The 25,664-nt window shown below is 42.0% G+C and overlaps 1 protein-coding gene across 1 annotated transcript in view; it reads right to left on the reverse strand.

Annotated features, from left to right (window-relative positions):
- Positions 1–206: 206 nt before the first annotated feature.
- Positions 207–25,664, reverse strand: part of KIAA1958 (KIAA1958 ortholog) — a 59,754-nt gene continuing 34,296 nt past the window's right edge. Inside the window, exons 2-3 of the mRNA XM_040580372.1 lie at positions 22,883–24,150; positions 207–2,708 (exon numbers count right to left, since the gene is read on the reverse strand). Of these exons, the coding sequence (XP_040436306.1) occupies positions 1,663–2,708; positions 22,883–24,038 (2,202 nt within the window). The 5' untranslated portion in view covers positions 24,039–24,150 and the 3' untranslated portion in view covers positions 207–1,662. The remainder of the gene's footprint in view (positions 2,709–22,882; positions 24,151–25,664) is intronic.

Raw genomic sequence — 25,664 nt, forward strand, 5'->3', positions numbered from 1 at the left:
TATTCTGTCTGCTACCTCTGTTTCACCCTTTCTTTGGAATTAGTGATGATTAAAGTCACTGCACAGTTGCAGGTCTAAAGAATACGAAGGATATGCAGGAATATGATGGAATAAAGACAAACATGCACACAGAAACAAAACAATACCCCCCCCAAAAAAAAAAAACCAAACAAAAACCAACAAAAAAACCTCCACCAAAACAAAAAAAACCCACCACCACAAACCCAACCAAAAAAACAAACAAGAAAGCCCCTCAGGAACAGTTTGATCCAACAACCATGGGAAGTCAGCTGAGGTTGACTCTTTCATTGACTTCAGTGGTCATTAGATCACCCCAGCAGACTTGTCTGAAGCCTCATCGTGGCCCTGGGATATCCTAGTGGAACATAAACTAAGCTGAATTACTTGAGAAGTACCATACATAAATTTAAAGGTCAAGAATCATACTCGTTCACTGAAGTGCTGAATTTGTTAATGTTTTCTCTGTACTTAGATAAAAGGACAATTACGTTGCAAACTCAAATGTTGGAACAGTAGTACTCATTAATTCAAGGCTTTAAGGACCAAATTCTGCTTTCAGATTCACATGCACATATTCCATTGTCTGCAATGGAAATAGGTTATGTGTAGCTGACTTAAATTTGTTTTCCAGCACTTACAACTATCCCGCTTTTTCATTTTCTGTAGTAAATATGAAGTAATTGTTAGACTCTCTATGCTATTTTTTTGTGGATTTCAAATGACATCTTAAGACACATTTGATGCAAATTTTTTTGTACAGTTTGGGATAAGATTGTGGATTTTTCTGCATTGTTGCATTCCCCAGAATACTGAAAGTGGCGTTAAGTCAGTAGATCTTACATTAAGTATACACAGTCACAAAATACTAACAATCCATGCTTAAACAGTTAAAATTAAGTGTATGACAGTGGTTTTGCTATTGTACTTTTGCATATTGTTGAAAACGATGCTTTCTAGTCCAAAGACCAGCAACATTTTGATCACAGAAAATCATCAACAAAACCAAAAGTTAAAAATAGCCTTTAGCTGAGTTCAGGTGTTTTTTTCCCCATCTAGCATAAATGAGCCTCAGGAAACAAAATAAAAAACAGACAAAACATGTTTTAAATTATATAATGAACTTACATTGATGTATCTCTTATTTCTTGGTGTTGCTGATCAAGAATAAGCCAGCAGGTAAGAAGCAGCAGCCAGTGATAAATTTGTCTCCTCCACTCTGGGAGGTCATGTTAAAATTAGAAGTTGAAAAAATGCTTTAAAACAGAATTGCTACGTAAGCCTCCCTGGGGATTTACACTCACTGATGTGCGCATGTTAAAAATGGTATTTCCAGTCTATCTTGTTGCCTGAGAACCATTTTTGTCCTTTTAAAATCTGCATTTATATTATAACCCATAAGAACCTTTTATTTTTGTATTAACACTATAAATACTATGTTAGTAATACTAAACTATTTCTATTGACTTATTTGTAAAAAGAAAAATATATTATATATTTTTATATTTTTATAAAGTGAATTAACACTGGAGAGAGGGCTATGGGGGAATAGTGTACAATCACAGTTGATGTGTATTATTGGGCACAAATTCAACGTTTGAAACAAAAAGGAAAAGAAGTAAGTGTTCAGGTGATATCCCTCTTTCAAGCTGTGTCCGAGGAAGAGTCATAGGATGCTGACACTATGAAGTTGCCAGTATTCGAGTGGCTTGCCATGGACTGGGCAGCCTGCTGGCTCAAGTTATTGCAGATCAGCACCAGCTGGTTGCTCTGCGCTTCTGAGAGGGTGCTACAGCTCTGGTAGACACTGAAGTTGGTCTTCCGACCAGGGATGTTGCCCTTCTCACACATCGTTTTTACCATCTTGGCAAGCTTGTTTTTCCCCAGAGCTTGGCAGTTGTACCAGTGAAGTGCAGCCAAGTTGACGACAGGTTTGATGGACAGGTAAAAAGGCGCGTCCTCGTAGCGCATGGCTGGGGGCCGCCTCTGGGCATACTCCTTGTAGTCTTGCACAGGGCAGGTCTGTGGGGAGTGCTGGGTGGCATACACCCGTGAGTCCGTCCCCCCTCTCTTGCTTTTGGCGTTGACATCTCCATTGTCTGGCCCCATCCACTCCAGGTATTCCAACCCAGTCTCTGTCACCCGCAGCCTGATGTCTCCCCACTTGAGGGTGGACCCATGGAAACCTGTGCAGTGTCCAAACGCTTTAGTGTTGTTCAGCCAGACAAGGTTCAGCAGCCCTTCAGGATTGTACCGGCTTAACAAGCCTCTTTTACGCAGGATAAGCTCATCAGCAAAGGTGAGCTTCATAGATTTGTGTGGCTTGTTTCCTTTTCCTTTACACCTGAGCTCTATCTGCTTTTGCTTTAGAGCTTCCTGGGACCTCTTGAACTCCTTATCTCTCGTAATACTGTATCCATACCTGTGCTCTTTGAGATACCGCTCCAGCCCACACTGATAGTTGGCCAGACTGTTTGGCTCGTATTCAGACCCATCCTTCTGTCTGGCATCCACAAAGAAGGAAGCAAGGTAGGCATCAAGCTCTTTGCAGGGGATGACATAGATCTCACGGGTCTCAGAGGGGTACTTGGAGATCAGGAACTCTCGGAAATTGCGGAGAGCTGTCTGTGTGCTGCGAATGGTCTTCTCATTCTGCTCCCTGCTGAGCTCCGCTGCTCTCTCATCCTGGTCTGGAAAAGGGAGAAGGGGAAAGACAAAAAAAGCAGAACCCATGAGCGCATGTGATATGCTTTTGCCCAAAACGAATTTCCTTAAAAAAAAAAAAAAAAAGTTAAAATCAATTTCACAAAGAGCACTGGAAAACATCATTACATACCTGTCACATGACTGAAAAGCCAACTTCAGTTTCAGAAATGATGTACTACAGTATGACACAAACCCAAAATGAGCTCCTCATGACACTGGGGCACAGTTTTATGCATGGAGATTTGTGGAAAACAGTGGAATTACACGCAATCTGCTTTTTAAAACAAATGCAAAGTAGAAGGCTTTGCTGGGTGCAGGGCCCAATCCAAGTAATAAACCCATTCTGCATTGCCTCATTTGTGAAACCAGAGGTTGTTCTGGTTCCATTTTTGTTCTACAAAAAATAATTAAAGCATGATATTTATGACAGTAAAAATTATCTTTAATTGGACATATTTTTAAAGAGCTAAATAAATATAGACAGAAATGTACAGTACAAAGTAATGCAACACTTCCTAACAAAGGAGTTGGCTGGTAAAACTACTACAGAGAATGTGTAATTTACAAGTGTACAAGAATAAAAAAAAAAGGTATAGTTAATATGTTCACATCAGAAGATATGGAAGAAAAGCATCATTATACAGTCTCACCACATAATCCAGCTGTACCTTGACAGTGGAGGTACAATTGTGATAATTTATTTTCATTTTGCAGAAAAATAAAATTCTAGAAACAACCTGATATTGCTCTGTAAGGCTATACTCAAAGTTACAATCAGTGACATATTGAACCACAATATTCAGATGCTACCGCTACTATGGTTGTTACTGACAGCTGATTTTCAGGCTAATACTAAGATAAATATAAAAAGGAAAGGCTTTTTACATGTAAGTGATTTATGTACTTAAGGACTGTTTTCTTGGCATATGCAAACTATCCGTCTGTACAAGGATGCAGCTTACATGCACATAGGTGGAACTGTAATTATAAATGTGACAAACCATAATGGTCTTAGAAAATGAACAGCAAATGCAAAGAAGGAAAAACTTGAATGGTGTGACTGTACTCTGTATTTGTGAATGGAACATTCCTTTTTCTCTCTTCTACTTCATAAGCAGAAGAGGGGGGGGAAAGCCAGTTCTTTTTTGTTCTATCTCATTGCAAAACCCATACATTTTGGTGTCCTGTCACCAGTGCCATAGTAACACTCTCCAGGTGTTTCCCACACAACATACACACAACAAAGTGATATGAGACCAGCTGAAGTTCCCGATGCCTCTCTGTCATGCAGGCCAAGCTCATGTCAGGCCATGTAGCATACCCACGCTTTGCAGCACTGCTCAGACTCTTGCTTCTCATGCCTACCCTGCCCTGCAAGCCCGTTAATAGGGCAGGCAGCAGGGAAAGGAAGGTGGCCCTATCTCCTTCCCTAGCCCGCCTGCAATGGGGTGCAGAAATGTCACTGCACAGCTGGGCAGCTTCCCCTTCTGCCCATCTACAGTGACCCTGAAGGGATTTCATCCCATCACCTCCACACCACAGCTGCAAAGAGAGGCAGAGGGAGGGATTTGCCCAAGGACTTGCCAGCAGAACAGAAACAGAGCTGAGTTTATACCCCCTGGGACCAGGTCCTGTGTCTTCACTGCAAGGCATCTGCTGCATCCGTGGCACTCAATGAAACCTATTGAGAGGGGTCCTCAAACCGTCTGCAAAGCACAGAGAAGAAAGGGTCTGCAGCTGAGGCCTTCAGAAGCTTCCGCAGCCATGGAAAATGCTGCCACAGAGCACTGAGGTTTGCTCAAACTGTGCTCAAGGGGAAAAAGAAAAGGTCACCAGCCTGTTTCAGAAACTGGGTTTAATATTGATATCAAAATGCTCCTTGCAGCCTGCAGTGAAGTCTCATGCTTTAGGCAATGTATAGGATAGATCCTTTTATTATGGCCAAATGCAGGCTGGAAATAAAAAGACAATGCTGTCTGAAGCTCCAAAACAAACATTTACTCTGGTACCTTGTTCACTGCACCTCCTCCCCGCACCGCCCCCCCCCCCCCCCCCCCCCCTTATTATAGCACTGTGTAATTAATCAGTGCTTTGACTGACATCCCACATTTTAAGTACTGTCTCAATATAAACAGCACATATAATGGCTCAGTTTTATGCATGTCATCAATCACTACTACTTAAGAAGATAGCCTGTCACAACACAGCAGTGACACCCAGTCAGTCATTCATGTTATGGCATCCTTCCTTAATCTGCAAAGGAAATTGCCATATCTGCAGTTATGAAACCCATGCTGAATTAAAGAACCCCTGAAATTGCATGAATGAAACAGTACCCCAGAAACACTGCATTCCTGCAGTGCTGTGGTGTGTCACAAGGCAGGTGGGAAATGTTAAAGATGTCAGCTTCTCATCTAGCCACATCAGGAGAGCTACATCAATTTTGACTGTGAATCCAGCCTGCAGTGCTAGTAGATTATCCTCTTCCTATGAAACTGCGCAAATATCAGGGATATCTCATAACATGGGATGAATGCAGGGAGGCAGTGAGAACCAATGGACAGAGTCTGAGACAGCCAAAGTTATCAGATGTCAGCTGAGCCACTGTCATCATCTGCATATGCTTGTCATCCACAACAAAACCAGATGATGCAGTTGAGCCTAACTTATAAGGCAGCTCTTTATAGCGTAGGACAGCTGAGGAAGGAGACATAATTCTTCATGTCATTAAAGTCTTACTTCTTTGTTATCTAAGGAGATTTCATAGTGCTGAAACCATATAATACATCTCCAGCTACCATGTAGGCATAAATTGTATCCAGGCAAGTTTTTCATAGCACCAAACTTTGTGTTTTCTGCTAATTTCATATTTTCTACTGCTGTGGTGGTTGATCCTGGTCACCCCTTAAGCATCTCATAGCCACTTGCTCACTCCCAGCCCCAGAGGGACAGGGAAGAGAAGAGAAACGAAAAGTGAGAAAACGCATGAGTCAAGACAAAGACAGTTTAATAACTATAGGAAAGAGGAAAAAGAAACCCAACTGATGATGCAAAGGCAATCACTCATCGCCTTCTAAAAGTAGAAAAATTACCAGTCTCTGAGCAATGTCCACCTCCCACTCAAAACCCCTTCCTTCAGTTTTTATTGCTGACCATGTCATAGGGCAGGGAATATCCCTTTGATTGGTCTGGGTTGGGTGTCCTTGTTGTGTCGCCTCCCAGGCTTTGTCTACTCTAGACCTAGCTGCTGGGGAAACAGAGTGGGAGAAAAAGCCTTGACACTGTGCAAGTCCAGCTCATCAGAAGCCAAAACACTGGTGTGTCATTAAAAATGTTAAAAGTCACAAATTCAAAACACAGCAGGGTATGTGTGGTTATGAAGAAAGTTGACTCCACCCCAGCCAGACCCAGTACAACTATGCCATTTGGAACACTAATGAAACAGTGCCCAAGACCAGGTGCACCTTGCATCCTTTCTGTACAACCTTTGACAGGACAAGGAGACCATAAAAATTATTCTTTGGGTGCAGTCTGCAAATGGCCCTTGTAAAATACTTACAAGAAACCCATCAACTCTATACATCTTTACTTTGCCTACAGGAAATAGGTAGAAACAGAATCAAAGACCTGACCACAGTCTGGATATTTGGCATTGATTACTTCTGCCCTAGCCATGTGGCCTTGCAACCTTGTCAGAGAAGATTAGGCTGGTGTAACCTCATTCTGTTCCTTACAAATCCACCTAGACTGACAGATAAAGAGAGGCTACATGAAAGTAATTCAGTCATTACGAACTCAAGACTAAAAGACATCTCAATTGTCATCACAGTGAATTTTGGAAAATGTGTATGTTATGGTAAGGATCTGACAAGAAGGAAGAACTGTTGAGGTGCGAGACTTCATCTCTGGGTCTGGGTATTGAAAGTGAGTGTTCCCTCCCTGAGACAGGAGTGTTTTCAACGTAACAGTTCTCAGATATTTACTTGGTCTTGCTTTGCTGCATCTTGCTGAGACCAAACCAAAGGCTCCTTTGGTCAGGGCTTACTTTTTTTTTAAAAAAAGATTTTCTGTGGTCCTGGTGGAAACTACCGAAAATGCAGGTGGGGATCTACAGTAGTTCATCGACTGCTGCGGACATAAACCTCTTTGCTCTCAGGCCTCCACTGCTCATAGCATCAACTCCTCATTGTGCACAGGTTCCAAAACTGGGTAAAACCACGGAAAAAAAATACCACAAAATGCTCCTCAACACAAGAGAACACCTCTGTATCAGAAAGGCCTGGACCTGCAAATTGCTGGAGGGTAGGAGACTGGGTAGATGTCTGATATGCTTGCACCTTTCTTACAGTCTTCTGTAGGTGTCTGCTGTTACGGTCTAAGAAGAAAGACACCCTCATGTTATAGCCTAATTTGTCACAGCTAGTAAAACAGTCTGAACCAACCAACCAAAACTTATGGTCATCATTGATCTACCAAGCCAAGCTATCCATAGTGCTATTTCCTTGTCACAACACAGCCTTTGGAGTCTGTAGTGCTAGTGCTGTCACCTATGTTTTACAGACTAGGAGCAGAAACATAGAAAATAAATTGACTTGGAGATGCATTTCCTGAGGTTCTGCTCCCTCAGCTGCTTGACTGCACAGAGGACCTGGTTGGAACTCTCATGTTTCCTATCTGGAAATCATTGGAGTTTCATATCTAGGAACACCAGAACATGGCAGAAAAAGCTAGTAAAACCCACACTACTGTGGGATCTGGGGTAAACTCCCAAACAGGAGTTCGAAGAAATGCTGAGTAGCTTAGATGTCCCTGTTTCAATGTAGCCAAAGAGACAAAGTAATCTGGCAGAGATCAAACAGACACCCTAGTGGGACCTATGTATCCCTGGCTAGCCCACAACCATGGGATGATCCCTCCCACAGAGCGACAGCTGTCTTCTGATCTTTTCATAATCTAATCTTAGTGCAGCCAAGACTGAACACTATCAGTTGAGTTATCAAACTCAGGGTTGTTTTTATTTCAGCCCACACACATACACACACTTAAGACTCCCTGAAAAGGACATAACCTCTGTAATTAGTTATAGCAGGGGGAAAGACGCTTTCACTACAGACAGATGTAGATTGCTAATGTTCAGAGAGGGAGTTAGTGGGAGTCATGATCCTGAGCTATTACTGCAAACAGTCTTAAACTCTGCATAAGGCAGGCAGTGAGATCTCAAAAGTACATTAAAAGTAAGGTGGGATTTTTGGTGGTAATCATATCACCAGCAAAAGTCTCTGCCCAATTTGCCTTCTGACTAGAAAAATGCTTCTGCAGCAGACCTACTTCCACCAAATGCTTTCATTCAGGTTAAAAAGCCTAGTTAACCACACACATGGCACCCCATTATCTCCACATTGGAGCTAAGTGTGCTCTCTCCACTCCCCAGCACTTTGCAGGTTGGCTCTTGCCCCTGTTCTGCAATTACTGAAAAGCAGTGATATCCAACCTACAGCCCATGGCCGTATGCAGCCCATTAAAACAGTTAACATAAACCACAGCCTACTCCTACCTTTTTTTTCTCCTGTACCCACTTGTTTCAAGAAAGTATCTGCAGGCAAATGACATTCTCAAGTCAACAACCGCAGCTGGCAGAGACCACGCAATGGGGTCAAGTCAGGGCAGGGAAAGGCTGGGGGACCCTCTGACAAATGTGCCCTCCTGGAACCAGTGCTACAGCTACCCTGTCGGGAGTGGCTGAATGCCACCATCGTACCATGGCATCCCCGAGTATCAGTCTTTCTGCATGCAAAACTTAGAAAGCTGACGGCTGGTTTTCACTGTATCAAAGGAATAAGCAAGTGAAAGCCATTCTCCCATCTCACTGCCGAAGAGTGAGGGTGAGGGTAACTGCAGGAGGTCCCTCCAGCAGGGCTCCCTCTGAGAGCTCACAGAAACACCCTGAGATTAAGAGACAGGGAGAACTAAATGCTTGGAGAATTTGATTTTTGGCACTTTTACTGTCTGGTACAGGCTAACTTCCCTGGGGCAACTCCTACACACACAGAGTAGTCAAAGGCTTAAGTCAAAAATACACATTTTAATGTAATTATTTCATATCCAACAATAACCATTTTTTAGGAAGTCCTAAGGCCAAATAAAGCGTGTTTCCTGTGCCATAATAATCATACTTATTTACGCTTAAGCTTGTTGAGTCAAAGTTAAAAGACAGGGGAAAACCCTGTGGCTGCCTGGAGATTTTCATCAGGTTTTGACATCTAACAGCTTCTGAGCTCTGCAGGATCAAAGGATTAACTTGTTAGCTGCAGATTATTTAAGCAGAAGAAAGTGCTCCTGCACTTTTTCTTGAATTTCTGCCCTACCCATCTGATGTTGCTACTAAATTCTGTTTAACAGTTACAGTTTCTCACTTCCACTACATTAAATCAAAGTCTACATAGTTTAACGTTTTCAGAAAAGCATATAAAATCTATAGTACAATACAATTTATTAATTAAAATCCATTTATGAAAGATGTTTTCTGGCAAAACCAAATTATGCTTCTATTCAGTTAACCCTCTCCAACAAAATAATCAGTGAAATATTTTATGATTCTAAAATTAAAAAGCTTTAGATTCTGTCAGTGAAAAAAGGGCATAGATTGCAAGCACACGAGCATAATATTTATACATTGGTATCTCCATGAAGTAAGAGTCACTAAAATAATCTTTAGTCAACTACGTTTTATTGCAAGGTACAGAATGGTCTGATAAGTGGATGCTCGCTCAGACACTAGTGTTGGTTTTCAGTTTCTGTTCATTTTCACTAATTTGTCACCACAACAGCCTGAAAAGATGCAGGGTGCAATCTGGCTGCTGGCAAAGTCAACAGGAAAATTCACATCATTATTAATGGGACTACTGCATGATCCTCAGATGACAGAAAATTTGTAGCCATGACAAGGGATTAAGAATTTATGTCCTCCTATGACTGACTGCATCAACCTTTTAAATAGTGGATACTAGCAATCACAAATGAACAGTACAAAAACCGCAGTGCTCTAGGGACTTGGATTTCTACAAGGCTCCCTTCCTGGCTGTATGTGACATCTGAGCTATTTCAACATAAAGGTACTAAAAATCCATTTTCTAAATTAAAAAAAAAAAAAAGTTTTTATTTGTTCAAAATATGATTGCCACTTCATCTAGTTGTCTGGTTTTGGTTTTGTCAGGGCTACTGGAAAAGAGAAGTGTTGCATGCTAGTTTTACCTTACATTTCACTTCTTCCACTGAACACTTACAGTGGTCTTTCTGGAGTAAGAGACTGTATCATTTCCTATCTCCTTTGGAAGCTGTTCTGTGATGCACTGGTGTGAATTGCTGCAATACAAAATGAGATGCATTTCCTTTGTATCCTGACAGCGGGGCTACTCAGTTCTTATTTATCCAGATCTCACTGTCATTTGGCAGGAACAAATACAGACTCTAGCTCTCCCAGGCTTGCACAACACTGCAGCACTTCACGGCAAGATGCTACGGCTGCTCCCTGGGGCACAACATGGGGACCAGCAGAAGATATTCTGCAAGAGCACTGGAGAAACCCATAGATCTGGTACTTGGGTGATGTCCAGGCAAAACATACTTGGCTCACAGCTGGACTGGAGTCTGCCATCTTAGCTGCCCTGTTCCAAGTCAGTCACTTGGATTACAGCCAAGCCTGGAACCAGTTCCAGGTCTACCTGCCCTGCCTTGTCTCTCTCTTCTTTACAAGAGGTTTATAAAAACAAATTCTTTTGACACTTATGTAACTGGCTGAGGTTCAGGGACCCAACTCTTCATAGAAGTGGAGGATATAAAAGCCAATGTTTGGAGTTTTCTGTACTGCAAACCAAAAAACATTAGAAAACTTTAGAAAAAGTGAAACCTCTTTCATTCAAAATAACTGACTGAACTTTCTTCACCTATGTTCCCTTCTAACACATAATTGCTCCCCCTTCAGAGCTCAGGTTAAAAAAATCAAGTAGATTGCTGAAACTGAAGTGCTGCTGAAAGTTGGTAAGTGGCAAACACAACATAGTATGTGAAACAAATGTTAGCTTTATGTTGAGCATGCATCTTTACATTCATCCAAATAATCCTAAAATAATTTACAGCTAACTCCACTTAGAAAAAGCCAAGTATTGATTTTAGTTTAAGGCTAAAGACAAGATAGGTTTTTTGCCATTTTCTTCATGTTAAATATTTAACTCTGGAAAATAGAATTGATTTTTACCCAGGTCTTTTTAACAACACAGTGCAATCTTGCCCTTTCAAAGCATGTTATTTGTTTCATGAGCTGTGGCAAAAGGAATCAAAGGAGTAGGATGGTGAGTGTCTAACCTACCCTGAGAACTGCAAGCTGGATGATGCACAGCAGAAGCAATGCACTCATTTTCCAAGAGGACTTGGCTGGCTTGGCACTAGCCCAGAAAGTGTTGCATACATGTCCTCAGCAGAATACTTGTTTTTCTCCCAGATAAGTTTCCAATTCAACAAAGCACATTTTAAGTGCGTTCTGGATTGGGGTCCCTGTATTTAAGTATATGTTTATGTAGAAATGTAGAAAATAACTGGACTAAGTCATCATATGTTTAGAAGGTGGAAGAACAGCACACCTGAATAACATTTATAGTATAAGATGACTTGATTCAAAAGTTAAGAGAAAAAACAGTAAGAAAAAATCAAAATAAGGAGAGAAAAAACTGTAAACATCTGAGAAACACCTCCTTTGAATTAAGCTTAGTATTTAAAAATGAAACATGAAAAGAAAAATATAAATTCTTATGGCACAACCCCATTTCTTACAGAAGATGCTATATTTTCCATAAGGTTTTGGTTTTTTTTTTTTTTCATAAGCACCTTTACGTGCTCATACAGAGAAAGCCAGCTTTACATGTTTAAACAGTTCTCACAAGCACCAGTTGCTCAGACAAAATTTAACTAGTGGACTGGTTTGCACAAAATCAGATACAAATTTATATGGCATTTTGGAAAATCTGGTGCAGTGGAATTTTGTGCCTCTGCAGTTGCAAGCCCAGTGGAAAAAGAATGAGAAACAGGACACAAACATGTGTCCCTTTACAGTTTAGTCTTCTCTTTACATGCCACCCCACAACACCAGAGGCTTAACATGGTCTCAGCTATGGCCTACCACCACTTTTAATGTCATTGCATTTAAAAGCTAACTTTAATAACCATAGTTGAGAAAGCAATGCAAGAGGTCTCAAAGGGATAAGCCAGGGCTATGAAGTTTGCCCACTTTTGATTCATTCCAGACAGCAGCTGAGAAGCAAATTTAGGAAATAAGGGAGGAAAATATAGAAAGGGGAAGAGAAGGAAGAATCAGAACAAAGGGATGTGAAAAAAAGAACAACCCTGAAGAGGGTGATTAAAAACAGATGAGGATCCTCATTATCTGAAATCTAATTTATATCACTGTTTCAGAATGAGGCAGTCTAACCGAGGAAACAAGCAGTGAAACAAAGAAAAGGAGTATGTAATACATATTTTATTACATTCATCATAATAAGCTGCACTTTAAGTCTTGGCCAAAGCATATTCTTAAATCAAGCTGAGAATGTGAGCAGCTTCAGACTTAAGAGCATGAGGCCCACATGACTGTAATTAACATAATAAATCATGCCGTGGAGCTCTCTACAGAGGCTGACAGTGCTTAGTTGATATATTGCTTATTAGAGACTGCAGACTTTTTTCCTTCCGTTTTATTAAAGTGCCATTATTAGTGATTCAAGACGTACTTTTTCCTACTCTGGCTGAAGTATCTGCTGCAGGTGTAACAGGAAATGTGTTGGGAGTTCATGCTGTTGACTTCTGGTAACAGACTGCAGCACATGCACCCTGAAGAACTGCACTTCAGTACCTTTTCTCCTACCTGCATCTTCAATTTAGCAAAGTACTCAAATCACCTTGTTACTGAGCTTAAAGTTTTAGTTTTGAAATTCTCTGTTGGTGATTGTGCCCAAACAGGCCAATTTGCTTTTACCTTGCACACCATGTATTCTCCAGTACGAGTGAAGCAAGCTATGAAGGGCACAAACTCTGTGAAGAGTTTACAACCTTGCCAAACTAGTTTCAATGCACACTTTTAATGCACATACTTCCTTTGTCTTCACTAGGTCAGAGAGCAGAATTTAAGGACCAGATCTTTACACAATTCTCCAGAGAGCATGAAGTGCAACACATGAAGTGAAATAACTCCTAAGGTGGATTTTTTAGCATGTTTTTCTGTTTTAAGCCTGTACTGAGAGTCCTCTCCAATTCAGAAAAAAACCCAACTTGAACTTCATTTTCACCTTTGCAAACAACTCTCACCATATTAAGAAGGGGTGGAAGTTCAAAGACTTAAAGGTCCTACAACACTTGGGGGAGACTCAACAGCTGGGCAGAGGGCAGAGACACGAACACATGACAACTTGCAGACAGGCTACAGACCTCAGGTGTTAAGATACTCTGGCAGCTGCCTACATGCCCTGGCTGACCAAAGCACACACACTTTGTCCAAACTAGCTATGGCACGTCCAGGCTTCTGCTGGCACAAGGAGCCCTAAGAAGCACAGGAGCAGCTGGAAATTCTGCACAGAGAGGAAACAAAGAGATAAGGAACACACATTTGTCAGGAACCAGGCTGTTGTTCATGGCACAAATAGTTTATTCTGTCCTTCAATACATGTTTAAACTTACTTTATCACAGTTTAATTGAATAGAAATTTAGCCCCATTTTGCAGCTCAGCTTGAGTAAAGTCTCTTTAAATAAACTAAGGAGTTTCTATTTTTTTCATACACACACATACACATCTCTTAGCTGCTCAGAATATTGTTATTATTTCTCTTCTGTAATTACATTGTCAGAATTTTCCTGTTTGGATTGTATTGTTATTTCTATAAAAATAATTTGTTCTTCTGTATATGATATGAACAATCAGTTCCCCTGCTACTGAATGAGCTCATACCAAAACCAACACCAACTAATTCATGTAACAGGTGACATGGGGTATAGATTAATGGATATAATTATAGATGTATGTTAGACATATATGTCTATTTTATTATGCACTAGCACAATAAACAGATGCATTTAACAACAGTACAAATGAATGGTAAATGGAACAAGTTATTTGTCAAACTAAGTTTTCTGAGGGGTATCTGAAATCAGGGGCAACTGAGGCAAAGACACTTCTTTATACAGAGAGAAAAAATAAATGTAAAACTGTGAGCAAAAAGCAAAGCAGTTATCAGCATACAGATGTGAATGCTGCGCTGTAATGCCAAGGATAGTTTTCCTGTCTGTTAATTTGTTTTCTTGGATGTACAGTCAGTAAGAGAGAGAGCAAGTCCCAAACAAATGGCAGTGCTTCATTTCCCAAGAGACAATGACAGAAAAAAATCCCTGTAACTTGGTATATCCACATGACTGAAGGACAGAGCTCACCACAATCAGAAGACAGCTCCAAGTGGTGGACTAAATCAAATTATTCCCATACAAGAATATCCATGCTTCTGTGGTTCATTCATACCACTGTCCTTGATCAGCCACATTAGTAAAGCAGAGAAGAGGCAGATAACCAGTTAAGAGAGAGGTGAGTGTAAACAGAAAATTGAAGCAAGCTACTAAAAAATCAGAAATTAACAACCTTATTTTTCACAGGCTTGATCTTTGGGCACAGGTATGTCTTGCTTGAAATGATTCAGTAATACAGCACATTCAGCTTTTGCACTGAGGTGATGTGACCTGGGTCAGAATAGCTCAGAATAAATTTTTTCCTTCTCTGAACAAAACAGAAGGCCAGGTTTTTGCTTTCTGACCCACCACTCCTCACCCCCACACAACTCAGCAAGCAAGCAATTAAGTTTTATTAATCCTTAGTTGTATGGTTTCAAGTAATGTTTTCATCATTAAGACCTAGTTAGTGAAAAGCAACAACAGACCACCATGTCACTGCCAGTCATCCTGAGTTTAACCAAAAGGAAATCATACAGTATTTCTCTCTGTTTGTGTGAATTCACTGTTTAAATAAGTTAGTAAAGGTAATGGGAGTGACAGGTATATGTTAGAAGTAAGATGCAGCCAATGCACTTAATGGTCAATGTATAATTAAGCATATAACATAAAGGTTTCATCAGACTCAGCAAGGTCTTCAGCACCACTTTTTACATTACATGCATGCAGGATGTCCTGTTCCCAGCTCCCACTAGGGCCAGGATTTGGTGGCAGCCAGGACGTATGTACAGCTGCCTCTAACACAACCTTTGTCCAACCATTTTTGCAGGGCAACACTGCTTGGCTCCAGACAAATGCAAACTCATCTGGGAAATGAAAATACAGCTCTGCCCACCTGTCCCACAGAGGCCACTAGGCACATTCAAGATGTTCAGAACAGCCAATGTCAAAAGCCACTTTTGTGTGACCAGTTAGTGGAATGCCCAAGCAAGAAAGATTCGTCAGGGAAAGTAGGCATTTCAGTTTCTCTCTCTTCAGGCTTTGATTTAATAGCCTGGTTCACACTTCCTGAAAACAGCATGGGCATATGCATCATTTAAGTATACTTTATCAAAGAAAGATGGATTTCAGCACGTTTCAGTGCTTCCAGGATCTGGGTGTCTTAGCAAGCACTGCTTTGTGCTGTGTCAGCCATGGTAAAATATCTACCATCATGCTTCTCTTTTCTTTTCTGGAAAAATTCAAGCAATAATTTATGTATTCAAAATTGTTATCTTGTTTAAATAGACAGAAAATAAACTTGGAAAATTGTACTGATCTGTTTCATGCTCAAGCAGGTTCTAGGTTCACTGCAAGCACACAAAAAAAGATGACAGAGCAAGACTCACTAAGAGAGAAAAAAATTAAGTATGAGGAAAATGGGAGAAATGAGAAATCACTGTGTGCTGCCTTCACAGAACAGCTGGTGCTAAAATGGCATGTTGTCATCGAGACAGTGGAAAACAGTTCTTCTCCAGGTTTACTGCTGCTCTTAAAAGCTTAGACCTTGAATAAATATGTGAAATAGTTCTATAGATATATTTGCTGAAGTACCAGCCTCATCCAAAGCGGAAAAACACTCTCAAAAAGTATCCTAACCTAAAACGCCAAAACCTTTTCCCTTTCCATCCCAGCACCCCATCCAAAGTGCCAAAGGAAAAAGTGCATGTCTGAGGGCCTTCCAGTGTCTCTTTTGGCTGCTGTGCTGCACCTCCTCTGCAGATCCCAATCTGATCCTGCCTTGCCTCTCTTTTCTTACTTTAAGACAGACAAATTATAAGATGAAAATAGCTCCAAAACTAAACAGAGCAATTGCAAAGATCACATAAAGAAAAAAGATCTCTGATCAAAACCACCATGTTAAATAATCTTTTATTTCCTAAAAATAAAGTGATGTTCAGTACAGATTTGTCCGGTTTCCTTTGTTGTTTCCATATGTTTTCAGGACACCTGGAACAAGCAGAGGCCTTATTTTCTTCCTTTATATACCAGTATCACAAAAGGCAGCATTTTGCACAGAACTGTTGTCTAAAACACCTTTAGTGAAAGGGACAGCATATGCTGGTCTTGCAAAAAAGATTTATTAATTCTCACTTGTGTTTCTTATTTTTTGCTTTTCTGCCTTTTATGTTGGGATAACGGGGAAGAGGTTACATTTCTGAGTCTGAAATGAGCAGTGATGTTCCAGAACACAACATGGGCAGTTTCTCTTCTCATATGACACTCCATCTTATTTAATACTGTTTGTGCTATGGTATTTTAAACTAAGAATATGTCAAATTAAATGTCCACAATTCTCAGTAATGCAATTCCTCTCTTCAAAACCCCAGAGAACATCCCTGATTGTCTGGCAGCTGAACTTGGCATGCTTTACAGATTTAATCCTTAAAAACTGCTGGGGCCTGCCTGCAACAGATACTTCTGAGGGTATGGATTCAGTTCTCTCCTAGCTATAGGCAAGCAATTCCCTCAGACTGCACGGAAACTACCATTCCTCACCTGTTGCAGAGGATCAATAGGCCTATGCAGCTCTTATTGCAGGACAACTCAAAGCCCATCCCCAAATGTCTCCCACACCGATCTACTTTCTGAATGAATAATCATGAATGGCTTCCTCCAAAATGTGTGTGTATATATATACAGTAACGCTGCTGCATGATGCCTCTGTGTGCTACAAGTAGTTCCACTCAGAAAAGGTCTGTGGGAGTGGGGCAACAAGCCCTGACAGCAAGAAAAATATCAGCTTAATCTCTTATTTGCGTAGCTGCTTTGATAAATACTTAATATTTAGGACAAGAAGACTGCCCTCTACGTGACAAGTCCACCATTGGTCTTCAAGGTTGCAAAGAGGCTGGCATGAGCCTTCCGTGACTGGAAAGAATTTCCACTAAAGTAAATACATATGGAATCCTGAAATAGTGATAAATATACTTCTTAAGTACAGTGAAAATCTAAAGATGTTGTTATATTCGATGAGTCTTCATTTCAGTGCTCTCCTGCAACAATTACTAACTTGATAAATGCTGCTTGTAGGAACAACTTCACAAAACATACTCTGATACTAGAATTATTAGTACTGTGCTTTAATTATTTTTTTTTATTTGATTGTCATGCTGTGTACCCATATGGTAAAAGGAAATAGATGACTACTTTGCAAAGGCTGAATTTGTCCTTTTAATGATACTGTCCTGCTTTTAAAGAGAACTACCTTACAATATTATAGAGAAAAGTAATATCAACCTCATTAGCAAAACTTATAGAATAAAGCCTCTATAATATTAGTGTATAATTTAACAGTATTTGGGCACAGATAATTAAAGGTGGGAGTGGGCTGGCAAATCCATGATGCAAGATCAGAAGGCAGTGGCAGTGCAGGAGATGATTAATCAACTCACTAGCTTCCTTTCTGGGATGATTAAAACTATAATGATCTAATCTTATTCTTCTAAATAAGCCAGGCCCTTGCAAATGAAAAAAATAATCACCAAACTATGTTTTTTCTAAATATCTGTCTCGGCACTTATTATGTTTAGTTCAGCTACTACAGCAAGAATAAATATCAATCATGGGACCTAAAGAGTCAACAGTGGACCGTGAACTCCTTAAGTCCAACAGAAAGAGGAAGAAACTGTCTCACCCCTACATATGTTTAATTGTTTGCTTGATCACATTCAGTGGCATATGTCCCTGGAGACAGGCTTCAGCAGTGACTTTAGCCAAAAGTCATCAATCTTTGTATGTAAATCACAAATACAGAGACCAATCAGTAATTATTTGAGTGTTCCTAGAAAAGCTCAAATAAAGTTTTTTAACTTCTTTCTGATGTGATTGTTTGCCTTGTGTTACATTCCTTCTTGGCACAGTTCCACTGGACTTGGAAGAATTACAGCAGGGATTAATCTCGCTCTTCTGTACATATGGCTGATGCTTTACATACCTCTAAAAAGAGGTATTATTTTTTCTTGTTTGCACTTCATTGGAATGTGCTGGCTGACATCTTTTTTGCCTTGCAGTGTAAACACTGATTTTGGAGTTTAAGCTAAACCTAGTCAAAATTGGCAATTCATGAGTTGGGTGGGACTTCTTTCTTCCCTAAGTCTTGTAACATTTTGAAACTCATACGTATAAATTATATCTATCAATAAATATTTTTATGTATCAGCTGCTCTGTCTTATCCCACAAACTCATATAACAGCTCCTAATCCATGAGTCTTATGATCACAGAGGATCTCATTCCCATTTAATTTATACCCACACAATTTTAGGGGCAGGGGGGTGCATCCTAGTTCTTTTCATTGCAGAAAAATACTTTATCATTGTCCACATAAAAGCTCTACATCAACATCAGACAACCCTCAGAAGCACTGCATTGTATAATGGTCATGTCTGGATAGAGACATTATATGAACGCCTGGAACTGACAGGGATGTCCACATGGAGAGCCGAGCAAGAGTCAACCCATGAATCATGAAAGGCTGCAATCCTTGCTCACACCTTCCCAAGATGAGAGCACAGGAGCAGAACAAGACCTTAGTCACCAGGCTAAGCTGATCACCAGGCACTGATCTGGGATCCTGGAATACCAGCTACAGAGCAGAAAAGTGCAGGGAGTTGCTCGGAGCAGAGACAATAGAGTCAGCAAGGCTAAGTACTGCTCTCAGCACAGACCAGGGTATTTGTTCATCACGGCACGCATTCAACACCTGATTCTATTCAATAACCACCGCAAAAGGACAGCGTGTGGCATGTCGACTAAGAAAGCAGTGGTGCTTCTGGACAACTTAATTCCCTTCTAAACTCTGCAAATGCCTGTACATGTAAAATATCACCCAGCAGCCTGGCAAGTTCAGTGATGGATATGCATGAAGGCATTGTGATAGCAACCACAGAATATGATTTGCCACACCTCTGACAGAAGCACCTACTCTTTGCTTTCTGCACATTTTGTATATATGGGTTTAACATCTTTTAGTGCATCCCTATGGAACTCTTTGCTCGTGTATCTATAGTGTTGGACTAATGTTGGACCAGTGATATCTTGCTGCACTATCTTGTTAATCCAAAGCACATATTCACCCTCAAGTCTTCAGGTGGAAAGTGAGTATTCTTCATAAATATTTTGGTAATTCAGCTTATGAAGTAAGCCTTACCTCTCAGAGAATCAAAACTTGCCTTCCTGCACAATAAGCTCTATCCTCCTTTGAGCCATAGTCTTCCTCTGTATGCTTCTGCAGTAACACCAAATCTTTTCCATTCATGTTTCAGACATCCTAATGTTACATGTACTGCAGCCTAAAGCATCATGATTCTTACCTTCCATCTTCACTGATGTGACCAACCTTGCCCTTGCTGGTTCTTGGACATAAAAACCAGATCAAGTATTAGCAGAAGACAAAAGAGGCTGTTTGGGAAGTAGAAACTGCAGAAATTCCCTGCTCTACACCACTGCGAAAATCTCTCTCCTGTCAGATGTAGATCCTTTCATTTATTTCCACCAGAAAAAAAAGGACTATATATACCTACATATATTCTTGAAGGCTTTGCTGATAAAGTGGTATAGAACAATCTGAAAATTCACAGATGAATGTCCACTTATTCTCTCTGGGCTGAAGTTTAAAAAAAATAAAGTATATTCCACAATGCTTAGATGAAGACCTGAACCCAGCAGATATCAGCGTCTAGCCTCATTGAATCTTCATTGGGATGCCATTTCACTTTTAGGACACAAAAATACCTTTGTGAAGTCCCTGCTTTCACATTCAGTTGTCATGGTTTAACTAAGGAAAGGGATGGGGGGGCGGAGTTTGAAAGAGGAACTAGTTCAGAAGTATAGTGTGGATTAAACTGGCCTAAGCTAATATATATCATGAAGATTTTTGATTTCATGAAAAACGTCACTCAAAAATCCATGACCTACAAGATAACCACACGTGGAAACTATCAGCTGTGTCTGATACAAATGCAAGGATATGTCACTTAAGCTAAAACTCGAAGTGGTATTTCTTGCTGGTTAGATCACACCCTTTAATCATAACATCATTTAAGGCCTTGGTCCTGCAAAGACCTCACAAACATACAACCAGTTCTAATGGGACCAGAAGCAAGGCTTCACATATTATTTTAAAATTAAGTAACACTTGGTAGCAGACAAGGCAGAATTCAAATTCCCTGCTTACTTTCAACTGTGCCTTTGTTTCTGTCTGTTTAGAACAGAAACATTTCTACGTAGGATAGACAAACATACCCTTGTAGTTCAATATATCTCAAATTGTATATATCATGCACCACTTCCAGTACATCACTCTTTGTTAAGAGACAACCTAACGAAATCACTGTATATGAGCAGAGTAGAGCAATCACTCTGATCTTTAATCAGACCTCCACATTTTATCTGCAAGACTGTACTGTGCAGAACTACACATCTGTTATAAATTCACTTGCCAACATTGCCCACTTCCCTGAAACTTGAGCATTTATTAACGCCAGCACTTCTTTCCCAAAGGAGCAAGCTCTATGGAAATCAGAGACTGATGTATTGAGTTTTAGTCATATGTCAATCATTTACCCTAGTTAAAATGCACCTACCTCTGAGTACAGTAACAGCATATTACAATAACACTATACCGGGCTGAGAAAAGGAACTACATAACACTTTTTGAGAACACAACAAATGTAAGTATTGAGAACATAACTGTGAACTGGAATTTGGACAGCACACTGAGATAACATTAATGTCTATGCAAGATGTGCTAGGAGGTTTTGAGGGTTGATTTACACAGTCAGCGTAAACTCAGATGCAATCCCACTTTGTCCTCACAGTGAGACACTAGACATAGACCAACCCTACTCTGGAGACTATATAAATATGAAAATGTGTTGCTGCATCCATTCTTGTAAGGTTTAACCCTACTAGTAACGACTGCTAACCTTGTTCTGCTTCTGAGGACCTGACAAAAGTGGTTTGAAAGGGCTTGGATTTTTTTAATGATTGTGTCAAAAGTAAATCACTTCTCCCAGGTAACACACACCTATCAGGACAAATTCTGCTAAGGTTTGTATTCCATTGTCCCAGCTTGCAAATTTGAGACTGAGCAAGTTTCAGTGGCAGACTGGTAGAAACCAGCTCTCATATATACAGCAGTGATATGCTGTAACCTGAGAAATGCAAAACAAGTAGGTTTACCATGCAATTCAGATTGACATCAGGCATCTTGTATCTCTCATAATTAGCTGAGCAGAATATGTTCTAAACTAGATGGAATCTGTAAGAGAATTTCCATGAGGGATGTTAAATGACAGGACTACTGCAAAGTAGCATCCCAAAGATATAGCCACGCAGAAATTAGTTCCAAAGAAGAATTTTTTTTTGCTGTAACTAAGACAATTATCATCCTTTCTGATTTCTAATGCTTAGTTTGGTTTTGCTTAGCAAACCCAGGTATTTAACTTTGCCCATTGTTTTATTTGGCAAAAAGATCTGCAGGCTCTTGCCAATTAATAGATTTACTAGTGTTTAATCAGGTTTCAGGGTGTCCAGGTTGAAGTATCATCCAGGCTGTTAAAGTCAATGTCTTTAGTGCATTGCCACAAGGACTGCAATACAGGCAGGCTTCTCCCCCGCCCCGCTGCCTCCCGCCCCTACATTTTGGCTCTGCTCTGTTTGATCAGATACTCCTAGGCTGAACCGGCAAGGGGAGCAGATGGAGAACTCACTCCTGCCCTCGCCTGCTCCTGGGATAGCACCATTCACCAGCTGGAAAAGCAAAGTCAGCCCTGTCTTGCGCTCAGGTCTAGAGGGAGCTGGACAGCCTGCTCAATAAAGAGATTTCCTCCCCCTCCAGAAGATCTACAGCCAACACTGAGTTATTTTGCATGTGGGATAACCATTCAGCAGAAGTATGCCGTTTTAACATGCTCTTTATCCAATAATGTTGACCTGTTTGTGACGATTCTCAGTGCTTTGGCAGCAGCAAGAGATAAAAAAAATACGAAGGACATGGGTTTTGAGAATTTCCACTGAGAACAGAGAAAAATAGGAATTTTTTGGACTTGGATTAAAGTTTAAGTATTATCAATTTCATGGTTAAGGTTGTGGCTGTCCTTATCTCTGCAAGCTGCTCTAAGGGAAACTGTAATAAAGATTTACAGAAGTGCAAACCTCTTTCCAGGTACTCTCCTTGTGCCCTTCTTTGCCTCTCCATGTCAAACCACTCTTCTGACAGCGTGAAGGCAACACCCAGCCTGCAACTCTGGGCTCCAGTGGCTGAGACCACTTCTTTGTGGTTCATCAAAACAGTGCATGGCTGGGTTTCATGTCCTCCCCACCCTGTGCATACAGCAAGGTGGCTGCACCCCATCTCCCATGACACAACTGCACCCAAAATGGACCTATAAACCTAAAAGAGTGCTTTCCCTATAGCAGCGGTACACTTTGTCAGGCTCCTGGCCTTTGCTCAGGAGGTCTCCCAAATCCTTTTGAACTGGGGGCTGTTTCTCTATCTACCGACTTACGAACCGGTGGGACTGGGGCACCCTTGTGCAAAGCAGCACCTCCTCTCTGGCCACCCTGTCACCAAGCCATGCCTGGGGGGCCACCCCCAAAAATGCCTCCACCCCTGCACTCCTGCCCCGCGTCCTACCTGGCACTGACTGCGCCGCTGCCTCAGGGGGGGCGGTGGGGGCGGCATGGGGCTGCTGCTGGCTGGAGCTGACCTCAGGCTCCGCGCTCACCGAGGGCGAGCTGGCTGCCTCACCCCCTGGGGCTGGCTGCGGGGTGGGCAGGAGGGTCTCCTCGGAGGCTGGTGGCTCCTCCTGACCAGGCAGCTGCAGGGCTGAGAGGGGGATGCTGATGGGTTTCCCGGCAGCTGCGGTGGTGTTGGAGCTGGTGGCTGGCACCTGAAGGGCCGCCACAGGGCCACCGCCTGCCCCCCGTGCTGGGGAGGCCAGGGGGCCCCGGGTCGGCCTCTGTGTGGCCAGCCGGGACAGGCCCGGGGGGGAGGTGGAGAGGTGCTGCGGGTCGGGGTCAGGGCCCATGGCAGGCTGGGGCAGGGCCCTGGCAGGGCCCAGGCAGGAGGGCCCAGCCTGGCCCTGCGGCTTGGGCTTGGACATCTGTGTCAGGGCCAGGGCCGGCCCATCAGCACCACCCGTCAGCTCAGCGTTAGCCACTATGTAGTAGTCCTCGGGGAGCTCCTGCTTGATCTTCTTGAGCAGCACCTCGCCACCACCCTCATCAGCAGGCTGTGCCTGGGCAGCGGCGGGCAGGCCAGCAGCTGGCCGCTTGCGGGGGCCAGAGGGGGCCCGGTGGGGGTGTGGCTCAAAGTCACTGTCCTCATCGGTGACTGAGGACTCGCACACCATGTCAAAGAGGGTGGCCTCATCCTCGTACTCCTCCACGGGCTCGCCTAGCTCCGACGGCTCACTGCAATAGGAGAAGTCACAGGAGTCACGAGTGCGGGTGCAATCCAACTTGGCCTTCCCTGGCCGGCCTGGGTAACGCTCCAGGGGGCTGGCCTGTGCCTCCGAGGGCACTCCCAGCATGCTGGGGCTGTCCGAGTTGAAGCTGCGGCTGTCCTGGAAGCAGACGCGCTCCTGGGAGCCGGCCCGGCAAGTGGCGGCCAGGGGCCAGTGGTAGGCATGGCCAGCGCTGCAGCCCCACATGGCTGTCAAGTTGCCATGGGCCCCCTCGGAGAGCAGGTGCTTGAGGTTGGGGATGAGGCTGCAGATGGTCCCGTGGCTGTGGGCCCAGCTCACCAGCTTGGAGAGGTTTTCAGAGGAGGTGTGAAGGCAGTCCTCCATGGTACTGGATCAACAGCACCTCACCACTGGGAAGACAGCTGTAGACGTGGTTCAGATCACAGGGTCCTGGCAGTCACAGTTGTGTGTTGCCAAGCTCATGCTTGCTGTTTACCTGCAAACAGAGAACAAAACACCACTCTTCAACATTCTCAAAGCAATACCAAGTTTGCATGGACAAGTGAAACATTTATAAGTTCAGCTAAACCCATTTCACTCTCATCTCATGTGCTCCAAAACACACTTCTCTTTTAAAAGAGTGCGTGCTTTTAAGTGGTCTCATTTCTCATTCTGCCTGCAAAAAATCTGTTTTTAAACCCAAGGGAAGGAATATCCCTGCAATACAGAACTAAACTAAGATAAAATGGCTTTTAAAATAAGCCAGTTCAGTATCAGTGGCCATATGATTTGAAACTTAAAACTCTGACAAAATGCAGATGCAGCCCAAAAGATGGTGACTGTGTCTTCATACCTAGGAAATTAAAACTAAATAAAATCGTAACATATACAATTCATCTTGAACACCAGGGTGGCAATCAAGCACCAACTCAGACACTTCCTCTGCACCTGATGAAACTTCATGATATTTTACATCATTTAGGCACATTTCTCAAATGCATCAAATGTCTCCTTTGCAGCTGAATTTGAGAGGCATTGAAATGAAGGTCAGAAACTTCATTTTCAATATAAAGAAAAACCAAACAAGTTCACCCTTCACTGAGCTATACTGACAGTCATCAGTTGTCCAAAAGCTTAGGAGAAGCTGAAGGGACCTAAAAAGTTTAACTTGTAACCTTCCTTAAACTCTGAGAGTTAACCTTTTTCTTTTTTCTCTTACTGTCTGTTTTCCCAGATCTAAATCATGATTCTGTTCAAGACAAACACTTGAGTTGCTGTTTTCATCAGAACAGTTTAGAAATTTTCAGCACAAGGCATGGACCTCTGGGGCCAAAGCCATGAATCCTACAATATTTCAAGTCAAACATAAAAATACAAACCCTATCACATGTTCATCTTTCCCTGCCAGGAAGTTGTTACTGCCCACATTTTACAGCTACTTCCCAGTCAAGGTCTCATCCCACACAAGACTGCAAGCCCTCAACTTCTCAGGACTTCAGTGCCAGGAATTTGTAGGAGACGTCGCAGTTGTTTCTCTGATCCACATTTATTTTATGACCATAAAAAAAGACAATGAAATATGATGCAGGAGGTGCTTCATTCATGTATGTGAACAGACGGGAAAAGAAGGAAAAAATAAAATAAATTTAAAGATTAACAATTCTTCCAGTAAATGAAGAAGAGCAAAGAATTGTAACATAACTCAGCTAAAAATACTGCAACAGGTTACAAGAAACTTCTTGGACTGTAGCTTTCCTCTCCCTGAGTTGTTTACCAAGGAATCTTGTTACGAAAATTCAACGATCTGGGTAGTGAGCTTCTGATGGTATACAGGCATGGCTACGAGGTATGTCTGGAATTAATGGCACGGGGCCTGGTCACTGCTTAACAAACACCAGGGCATTGCAGGGGCTGGGGGCCAGGCAGCTGAGGCAGCCCCCACTCTAGGCACTGGACACTGGACCCACAGACCCAGGGCAGGCTGGGCTGTGCTATTAAGGCTCCTGGGTG

Source organism: Falco naumanni, chromosome Z (genome assembly GCF_017639655.2).
Source record: "Falco naumanni isolate bFalNau1 chromosome Z, bFalNau1.pat, whole genome shotgun sequence".
In the NCBI taxonomy this organism is placed as follows: domain Eukaryota; kingdom Metazoa; phylum Chordata; class Aves; order Falconiformes; family Falconidae; genus Falco; species Falco naumanni.